This window comes from Vigna umbellata, chromosome 1 (assembly GCF_029865625.1).
Source record: "Vigna umbellata cultivar VRB3 chromosome 1, Vumbellata_1.0, whole genome shotgun sequence".
Taxonomy (NCBI): domain Eukaryota; kingdom Viridiplantae; phylum Streptophyta; class Magnoliopsida; order Fabales; family Fabaceae; genus Vigna; species Vigna umbellata.
In genome coordinates, this window is record NC_142165.1 from 998,309 (window position 1) to 1,009,525 (window position 11,217).

The 11,217-nt window shown below is 32.2% G+C and overlaps 1 protein-coding gene across 4 annotated transcripts; it reads right to left on the minus strand.

The window, feature by feature from the left end:
• Positions 1-5,165: 5,165 nt before the first annotated feature.
• On the minus strand, positions 5,166-10,980 carry LOC124828261 (uncharacterized). 4 transcript variants are annotated; one of them, XM_047301517.2, is made up of 8 exons: positions 10,770-10,978; positions 10,630-10,681; positions 9,196-10,055; positions 8,983-9,094; positions 8,523-8,618; positions 8,332-8,446; positions 7,791-7,848; positions 5,166-5,571 (listed from the first exon to the last, which is right to left on the minus strand). In XM_047301517.2, the coding sequence occupies exons 1-6, from the start codon at positions 10,832-10,834 to the stop codon at positions 8,363-8,365; spliced, it is 1,269 nt and encodes a 422-aa protein (XP_047157473.1). In that variant the 5' UTR covers positions 10,835-10,978; the 3' UTR covers positions 5,166-5,571; positions 7,791-7,848; positions 8,332-8,362. The 4 variants fall into 4 exon arrangements, with proteins under 4 accessions (XP_047157473.1, XP_087972928.1, XP_087972932.1 ...); XM_088116802.1 differs by lacking the exon at positions 8,523-8,618 and having other exon boundaries at positions 10,770-10,980; XM_088116806.1 differs by lacking the exons at positions 5,166-5,571; positions 7,791-7,848 and having other exon boundaries at positions 8,393-8,446; positions 8,523-8,665; positions 10,770-10,980.
• Positions 10,981-11,217: the final 237 nt, after the last annotated feature.

An 11,217-nucleotide genomic window follows, 5' to 3' on the forward strand; every position in this document is an offset into this window, starting at 1 on the left:
ATCCATGGAAATAATCTATTCGGACAAATTCTTGTTTGGTTTTGGTTTCATCTGACTTTCACGTTTCAATCAATATGCAACATTATCTTCTCGTGTCGTGCAACATGTTCTAAAGGCCAACTAAACAATGTCACCAACAACATTTAATGCTCCCTCTAAAATATAGTTAATGTTTCATTTTTTTATTAAATAATGATAAATTCATAATTCATTTATATTTTTTTCTGACACTAAAATATCATACAAATGAAACTAAGATAATATTAAATATATTGTATTTTAATTATTTTTGGAGGCATAATAATATGAGTTATTAAATATAAGAATGAACCAATATTCTTTTCTTTTTTGTAAAAATTTAATTACATTTTTTATTTTCAAATACTGTAATTATTTGATTTTTCAAATAATATTATAAATATTTTCATTTGTTACATACTACTACAATTTTAATTATTTAAGAAAATTCAATTTGATTTTGTAGCATTTGTTTTCATACTTAACCTCAAGTTAATTGTTCTTTCTATGTTAAAACAATGTATTTATTAAAAAAAGGTTTTTCGATAAATTTATTCTTATTTTAATATAATTAACTTTATTTAACAAGAAAGTCTTAAACTTTACATATAATTTACATGTATCTCTCTATAAAAAGTAAGTTTATTATGACAATCTAGATTAAGTGAGAATAACTTTAAGTCATCTTACTTCTTTTTTCATTTGACTCCATTATTCCATTTTAAAGTCATAACAGTTTTATGAAAATATCTATGCCATTCTCTTTTAAAAATTTTAATCGCAATCATATTTAAAATGATGACAATTAATATTATTAATACTGGTAAAAATATACTTTATCATCTTAAAATTATTATTTACTAAGAATAATTTATTCTATGAATTATTAAAGCTTTATCTTTTATATATTTTTGCATAATCAACATTTTTTTATGGTTTAATTGCTTCCTTTGTCCCCAGTTTGGTTGAATTGTGTCAAATTCATCCTCATTTTTTAAAAAGTTTCATTGTCGTCCTCACGTGGTGTAAAAGTTTCATTGTCGTCCTCACGTGGTGTAAAAGTGTCAATTGAATCCAAACATAGAAAAAATTTGTGTCAAAGTAGTCATTTTTCCTATATCTCTGTGTCTTCCTTTCATACAATCAAGTACAGATATTCATTTTACCTTATCCAATTTAAGGCTTTTCATAGCTCCAGAGAAGTGACATATGAAAGGAAGACACAGATATATAGGAAAAATGACTACTTTGACACAAATTTTTTCTATGTTTGGATTCAATTGACACTTTTATACCACGTGAGGACGACAATGAAACTTTTTAAAAAATGAGGATGAATTTGACACAATTCAACCAAACTGGGGACAAAGGAAGCAATTAAACCTTTTTTTATATATCCAGACAAACTTATGTAACATGGAGATAAAGTAAAGAGAAATACATTTGTCAAACACATCTACTTCAGTTCAATAAACTTGTGAGTTTATCCAATAAATTATAAATTAATTTAAAAAATATTTCAAACACACTGATTCTTTATTTCAAATTACGATATTGAATAAAATAATGATACTTTGACAACATTTTTTTTGACAATATTTTAACATCATCTATGTGTGTCATTCTATTATTGGTTCATGTTAGTGTTTATGATTATTATTATTGATTGTAGAGTAATTTTGGACCAATCACAAAATGACAAATAAATATTAAAATGTTATCAAAAAAATATTGTCAAAATATGTCATCCTATTGAATAATAAGATATACAAGCAACGATTAAAATCGAGAGATAAATTTAAGTTTTATATAAATAAATAAAAATTGAGTAATATAAGAAAAAAGATACATTAACTTTTGAAAAAATTGAATAACATTAATATCTTACATCAGTTGGACTTATCATTGTTGTTTTATCTCTTCAATAAATTTTCTTCAAAAACCCAGAAAAAAAGAGAGAAATAAAACCATTTGACTATGTGATATGCTTTATAAAGATCCGTAAACTTATACAGGATGAAATATTTCAAACTTTGCGAGTCTTTATTATATCATGCAAAAAAATAAAATCACCGATACATGCATTTAGAAAGTTGGTGCAGAAATCTGCATAGTTTATTTGTGTTGTGTAAAGAAAAACCTCCATAGTTTGATGAAGTTTAATGGAACTTTATTATTTCTGGTTGAGATATTTTCTTTCTCAACCAACCCAATGCACATGCATTTAACGATTCTTTACATTCTATTTTATTCCTTGAATATAAGTTAGGTTAGAAAATAAGAATAAATTATTAATTTAGTTAATAATAAAAAACCTAATTTACTTAATTGGTGCATGTTACATATATTTAGGCCTATTACCTTTATACATATCCTTTACTTAAAGTGAAAAATATTGTTCTTTTTGAATAAACTTGTGCAACATATAATAACTCTTCCTTTTGATGACTCAATTAGACATTAAAATGCACAAAAACACAAAAAACTCCTTTATATTTTTATCAAACAGTTAGTATGCAAGAAAATGTAACATAAAGTATTTACAATGGTGTAGAAGTTAGGATTCTAAAAATTGAAGAGATAAGGAAGAAATGAAAACTATAAAAAAGATGTAATCCCTCTCCCAAGGTTCTTGGTAGTTGCTTCATGCTCTAATTGCATCATTCCTTCTCATCAGCACTTCTAATTTGTGACTCATCTTCCTCCTCAACCCAACTAAGGAATCCTTCTCGATCGGGCTAAAACCTTCGAGTAAGGGTGAGTTCCAACCAAGGAACCCCTCCCGAAAACTCTGTTGGATAAGGGGTTCCAACTAAGGAACCTCACCCAATCAAACTAAAACATTTGGGTAAGGGCGAGTTCCAACCTAGGAACCCTTCCCAAAAATTCCATCGACTAAAGACGAGTTTCAACTAAGGAACTCCTTCTGATCGGACTACAACATTCGGCATACACAAGCGTCAGATGTTGTTTTCTTTTTAAACCCCTTCGTCCCTTCTACTACAAGTACTTGAGTTTTGAAAACCAATGTACGGTACATACCTTTTGGACTAATCACCCTTGGTCGATCACACTTGGGCCTATCAACCTTAGGCCAACCACCCTTGGTCAATCACCCTTAGCTGACCATTCTTGGGTCGATCACCCTTTAGTCGATCACCATTGGGTCAATTGTCCTTGACAGGTCTCCCTTTAGCCGATCACCCAAAGAGAATGACAAGACCGACCGATTACAGAATGAAGGTTAGATTAACACTTAGTTAATGATAACCACAAATCAACCTACTAATGCTAATTAATGTATGATTAGATCGTGATTAGACCAATAAAAAGATAAAAGCCCATAATAACAACTATAAATAAAAATCTAAGGTATGGTTGTCCACACACATGCATCATCACATTTAATACTCTTTCAATAAATCACATACTAACTTTAACATCGGGTACCTTCTACAAGTACCTTCCAAGCGATTTTGAGTGTACGAGAAACTTAGGAGACCGAACAAACAAGAGACAGGAACAACACAAGATAAGCTATTTGAGAATTGACATCACTCGTCCGATCCATACCGAAGCAATAAACATATAAAACTATTTTATTATTGAACTATAACTTTAGAGATAAATTTAATTTTTAATTAGAAATTGTTGTCATTAAATTTTAATATTCATAACTAATATGTATTTGTAAATGTTATAGGACACTTACGAGAACATTTAAGATTTACGAGCACAATCAGTTTTGATTTTGATTAAGATATAATATAAATGTGTTGAGTACTGTTGCACAACTTGAATTTTTGTAAAAGATTGAAGTCTCTAGAGTTTGTCCATGAATTCTCTATTATAATTGAAGGGAATGTGTTTCTTCCTAAGAACAAAAATGTTAAAATAGATAAATAACCACTAAGTATAAAATGGTTATAAACATTCATTATTTAATTAATTAGAAATATCATCTCTCTATAAATATATTATTCAAACTTTCTCTAATACGTAACCTATTTTGCTAATGAAGTGTACATTATAGAGACGATAGATGATATATCAAAATAGGTCGATCATAATATGGATTCGAAGCTAATATTTTGAAAATGTCATAAGTTCAATTAAACTTTTGGAATATTCTATAATTGCTTAATATACACTATCTTTAGATAAGAAGAGTTAATTAAGTTGCATTTATTTAGTGTTGTATTGAATTAGATGTCGGATATGCATGGTTTGATTTATGAAAACAAAAGTAATTGGAGATATAGCATAGTAGTATATATATATACAACTTTATTTTGTTATTGTTGAATTAGCGTACTCCAAGTTAGTTGACAATGAGTTATGACAACTATATTGATGTAAATTGGAGTTTTGGAAATGTTTTAAAACATAATATAGTTGGTATTTTGTACGAATATGTATCATTTCAAATGTGTAAACATGATAATGTATGTCTTGGGAATGATATGGTTCAAATGGTAATAAATGTCAAGCAATACCTAAGTAGTGAGTCACCATTGCATGATCCATAGATGTTAAGTACAGTTGTTGGTCAATTATGCAGTAAAAGGAAAGCATATTTTTGGCTCTTGTCAAGACATACACTTTCAACATATATTACAAAATCGCAATAATGAAATAAGTTTTCATATGTAGTTCAGAACCCACATGTCGTAGGGTCCAACATATAAAGAAAAAAAAAATAAAATATAAAAGAAAAATAAATCCTAAATGATCATAAAAAATAATCTAAATATTAAAAGATATAAATACTTTTGTTTTTTATTTTGTGCATTGAAATTTGCTATTATACATGTTGTATGGCAAGGGTACTTTTTCAACTTTAAACATAACCTAAACCTATTTTGAACTGTTTCTCATTCCAAAATTAGGTTTAGCACCATATAATACTTCTTTGTAGCTCCTTACTTTCTTTATCACATTGCTAATAAAAAATGAAGACTGGTAGTAGTATTAGTAGCTGCAGAGATGCATCAAGTTAACACAGATCAGTCTAATTTCCAATTATTGAGCACTACTAATTTTATAACATAATGATATCTGCCGAACATCATGTGCTAACTCTAATTGATTTCAAACTTAATAATCACTACTGTGTTCATAACAGAGAAGGAATTAGCACTGTCATCTGGTTTGCAAACAGCAAATTTGTACTGGCATTACACACATAATTAAAGTGAATGAAGTGCCTCTAGAAAATATAAATAAAAGAATGAAAAATCACAACTCAAGGAAAAATCTCATGGATGAGAGCCTATAGTTTTTGAGTAAAAGGGAAAAATTATATAAACCAAAGTAACATTGCATTAAAATTATCCAAAATAACTAAATGAATCAACATATGATATTATCTGAATTTTGAGTGTGAAAGCATAAGCAGTGATGGTAGGGACCATTACGTCAATATAAATTAAAATAGTGAAGATCATGACCAAGAGGGTGGTGGTTGTAGAATGTAGAAGCAGTTGCTTCCTTTAATGGCTCAGATTCTGGTTCCATTAGTAACCGGTCTTGGCAAATAGTATGTTCAAGCTCCTGAAATGTAACACAGGGAAACTGAAATGAGTCATGCTTCTGTCAAGCAAAGATATTAAACTTTTACTAGGGAAAATAGACTTGAATGACTTAGTTAATAGGTTTAAACCCTTTAATTGTCCCTATTTATGTGGGTTTTTCCCACTTTGATCCCCTTCTTATTAGAATTTCCAATTGACTCCTTATAAGTGCTAATTTGAATCAGTTGAGACCCTGCCGTTAAATTTAGTTAACAGGGTTAAGTTTTTGCAGAGGTGAAAAATTGATGTGTCAAATTTTTAAGACGTGGCATGGTGAGAGTTGAAACGTGGCATGGTTTAAGCCTGCGTGGAATTTTGGTAAAATGTAATAATATAATATTAGGATTTCTGAAATGGGATTTAAGGTTCAATCAAATTGAATGGGATTAAAAATCTAAGAAGTGGTTGTAGATCAGACGAAGGGATGGAGATTAAGTGGTTGTAGATCTGAGAAGTGGTTGTTGATCAAATCCACCCCAATTGGATTTCAGCAAATTGGGGAAAATTGTTCCTGCTTCTACACCGCGAAGGGGAGATGGTGCACTACCGCGACGTGGGTTTGGCTAACTAATGAAGGATTGCTCATTGCTGCTGATGGCGCGACATTGCTACTGGGTCGCACTAAGGAATCTATTTCTGGTTCTTTGCTTTCCTTGTAGGTTTCAAAATCTCTGGAGGAGGAAGAACATGGAAGCGGTGGCGCGATTCTGAGAAGTGGTTTCTTGCAGGGTTTGCGTCACGATCTATGGAGAAGAAGTTCTTGGTGGTTACGACACTTCTGGCTTTTCTAGATCTGCAAGTGGAAGTGGCGCGATGTAGGCTAATGCGATTCTGGGTTGTGTGGCGGTGATGGAGGAGAAGACTCGCGATTTCAGGGAGAGTGGCAGTTTGGTTTTTTTTTTTGCGTTTTCTGGATTTTGGGAATTACAGGTGAAAGAATGAGATCGCACGAGGAGATTCACGATGGTGCTCTGGATGCTGTTTGGGTTTTTCTGGGTTGGGTTTTTACTGAGAATATCAGCAAAGTCTAAGTCTATTAGATTCTTCTCAGATATCAATCTCCTTTCTTCTTCTGGCAATAAGATTCTCCAACCACGTGTTCCTTTCCAGCTCTAAATTTCCCATATCCATGAGGTTCTTTTGGTCATCCTCTGTCCATTTAATGACAAATTTACTTTCATCTTCTTTGCCACTTGTAGCTTCTTCTTTCTCTTCTATGAACCCTAAATCCCATTTCAAAAATTCATATTATTAAAATTTAAAAAGTTGCTAAATTCCATGTTCAACTCTCAGTATGCCACGTTTTAAAAATTTGACACATCAATCTTCTACCTGTGCAAAAACTTAACTCCGTTAACTAAATTTAATGGCAGGAGCTCAATTGATTCAAATTAACACTTATAAGGACTCAATTGGGGATTCTAATAAGAAGAGGATCAAACTGGGAAAAACCCACATAAATAAGGACAACTAAAGGGTTTAAACCTAGTTAATAATGTGAACATAAACGTTGGTACAATACAAGTATTATCAGCAGATAAACAATTAACAAATGAGCTTAATTAAGTAGTGCATGAATAAAGCTATATCAGAAAGCAACTTCATATGATTTGGGTTTATTTTCTTATCATCTAACACATCTACAAGCACAAAACATGACCTTATCTTAATTAATCATTGTCAAGGTTATCATTATCAAATCAAGATTTAAATTGTGAACGGTCAGCTATTTTTTAGTCATGAATCATAATTTGCATTGCATAGGAAACTTCAGAGCTCAATACATTAATTTTAAACTGGAAATAGATAGAGCAACCTAACCATAAGTCTGATAAAACAAAATTGTAAGATTTAAAGTCAATTGAGATTTATCGTATGATATGAATCAACAAGTAACCAAATAGTATCAAATTGTAAGATAAAAACAGTGAAAGTGAATCATAAGATTCGAATAACTGAATCATAGCTAAAGCATTATTTCATTTACGCACATTCACGAACATAAGAATTACATTCTCATCCTATATCGTATATGTTGTGAAAACGGATTGCACTACCGAACCAACCCAGATATGACTAAAAAATGCTGCTGGAAGTTATTCCAGTAGTAAAAAGTATAGAATGCAACTCTCAAATCTCTGCACCTAAATGTAAATTCAATAACCTGCATACAATTGAAACCTCATTTCCTTCCCCTACCTGTTTTGAATCTCAGTGCAATTGCAGCCGTCTAAAACTCAAATTTGATGTGTTTCATCTGCAGATAGGTTAAACCAACATTTCATCAAAAGACTGCGGTTGAAAATTTTAGCAGTTAACACTGCTGCTAGTTGGCCCAAAGGGGCATATAAAAAATGCATCGAAAGTGAAGAGGCTTGGTGAATAAAATCCTGATAAAGGTGGCGACTTTAACAAAATCCTAAAAGCAAGCAAGCTTGATATTTATTTTTCAATAATTTCAATTATTTGATCCACATTTTCAAAAGGTGTCATTTGATAATTAGCATTTCCATAGCCATTACTTGCCCAACTCAATAATAAAGTAGCAGTAAGTAACTACGTATCAGGTTTATGATGTATGTGCCCAAGACCTCAAAAACAACAAAATATTTGTAAAGAAGTGGAGATGAGCTAAGTGGAACAACAAATTTCTTTTTGTCTCTAACTTCTTTGTTTTGACAAAATCAATCAGAAAAAATGACAATAAAAATAGTCATATGATGTGAAATACAAAGGGTACCTTTATGTAGCAAGGTCCTTTGTATGGTTATTTAAAATTCAAGGAAGACACTATCAATTGTCTTGAGTTTCTCCATCTCCTCCTCACTGGCAATTCCAGGATCAACATAACACAACTGAAATAGAAACAATATCATCTAGCCTCATCACATAATGTTGCAGGGAAATTACAAAATTTGGTTAAAGAAAAACCTGGTATTGTGGCTTCTTTAGTGTGTGCACTCCTCTTTTTATGTGTTTCTGCCATCCAACTTTCTCTATAATAGATCTTTCTAGAGCAATAGTTCTCTATAATGATAAGTCACAACATTTGAAAGGATGTCATACCATCACTACTACATAACATGTATATTCCAGATTCATTCCCTTAATAAGCACACAAAAAAGAGTAGGAAGAAAACACATCTTAATCTACTTCAAATTGCATATCCTTACTTGCTAATCCAAAGAATACGACCGGTTAACAGAAAAAACGAACTGAAAAGTTCATATAAATATAGTAAGGGTTATATTATTTTTTTAAATTCGTTAAGCTTTGTAGTTTGACCAGTTTCAATTGATCAAGAAGCACCTGTAGGATATGCAAGAACAGAGAATTACTCACATGCATCTAAATAACCAGAAAATAGACATTAGAAAGAAAATATATTACATGACTGGGATCCAGAACCAGGAGATTGTATTGTGGAATTCCAGACCGTTGATGCTTGACTTGAATTCCAACTATTGTTCTTGAATGTCCATCATGCTGAAAGTACAGTGGCCTGTACAAGAAAAGCTTTCTAGATTTAAAACATCATAAAAAAAAAAAAAACACGATTGTCTGCAAGGTCAGAACATGTGTACCTAAAATGCAGTCACTTACGTTTTCTCACTGATAAGAACATGCTTGTGATCAAATTGAACAGTGCTTTTATGGGAGAAATAATTCCACACAAAGTCCATAAGAACTTGGTGACCCTCATTTAGTTTCTCTTTGCCGTATACCCTATTACCACTACTTTCGTTATCCACAGCGTCACCAACACGTACAAGGGAAGGACATGACTTTGCATCTTGGTTGCAACTTTTTTGAGCAACACCACGAGACACATATCTATCCATTGGTCCATAAGTATTTGATGCTTTCCTCTTCCTTCCATCTTTACTTTTCACAAGATCCTTTTCCCCAACACTTGAACCAGGGACAGATAAATAGAGTTCCTCAGATTTCTTAGGACCAAAATCCACTACCCTCACCCGGAGACCAAAAGAACGCAAAAGGGCAGCACATTCAGTAGCCCCAATCCATTTTTTTGAGCCATAGACAGCATGGTTAAACTGTTCAGCGCCAGGTGCATCAAAACCCCTTTCCCAAGCAATCTCAAGCCACCTCTGGAGTGATGGGATATCAGGAACAAACCCTGAACGGCCAAACATAGCTTCTCTTGCTTCTGGCCTTTGTGTCATTAAGTGAGAGCTGAGCATTTGAATGTTACGCCAACCACAACCCCATCCAACATCCTTAAACTCAAGGCTCTGGAAATGATCAACATAACATGTCAAAATGCTTCTTGAGTTTTCAGCCTCAGACTCCAAACAGTCTCTCAACAAGGCCATCAAACCTCTTTCAACCTTGTAAAACTCTCCCCTTCTTTGCACATCAACTAAGCAAGAGATCTTTTCATCCATTTTCAACACCACATTATCCCTACCCCTTACTCCATCAAAATGCAAGCCACTAGCCTGAAGAATATGAAACAGCGACAAAAATCCCGTGTCATTCTTCTCTTGACAAACAGATGAAACCGCGGTCCACTTTAGACCATATATGTAAAAGAATTCGGTTCCTTTAAATGTGCAAGATAGTAATAAAAAGTTCCTTCAACAAAAAAATGTACTTTCCACTAATAATAAAGAGAGAAAAATGTAATCTTTACTCCATATGTTTTTAATCAATCGTGGTCAAGGTCCTATACGTTCGTATGATGAATTTGGTCCTTCCCAACTTCAAAAACATGATTTTTCAGAGAGAAAAGACTAAATTCACATTTTAGTTTAAATGTGAAGATCAAATTCATTAAAAAAAGGGGAGGGGGTAAACAAAGGATAATAAATAATTGCACTCTAATATAGCAGAAAATGCAAACAAAATAACATTGTAAGATCATGTGGGTAAAATTTACTTCCACCACCATCCACAAAGCGAATCACTTTCAAAAAGGGTTTCAAAAAAATCAATTTTTATTTTCTGAGTTTCTCAAACAAACCAAAAGTAATGGTGAGGTGAAGACAGAGAACGAGAGGGAAAAAAGGGTACCGAAGGGGAGCTATAATCGGCGTCGTTGTCGTCGAAATGGGCGTTGGCGTGCCTGCAATTGAATTGAATTGAAGCAGTGTCACTGAAGATGTAATGAGTGAAAGGGAAAATAAAAGAATGAGAGAGAAAAAGAAAGAGACGATTGGAGTTCAGAGAAAGGAACAGATAAATGACAGAAGGGGCAAGTGGATGAATTCATGTTCATCAAATCATCAAAAATTGAAAGAACAACGAACGAGGAAAGGGGTGATGTGAGGTTAGTGGCGGAAAGCCCCTTCCTTTCAAATGTTAAAGGCGGCAGCTACATTTGTTTGGTTTTGTAATCTACCCATTTCAAAGTTTTGTTTTGTTTTCAAATATTTTCTTAAAGACGTTGCTCCTTCCACTGCCACACCTTTCTCCCTCTACCTCTAATTTATTATTTTGTTTTTTAGTAAAATTTTATTTTTAAGGTTATTATTTTTTAACTTTATTTATTTACAACCTATTTCACTAATAACTTATTATAGTCCCATACATGACTAAAATACTTTTCTTTCATTTTAACATTATATTTCTTTTTCTCTTTCATCGTTATAAGATACTACA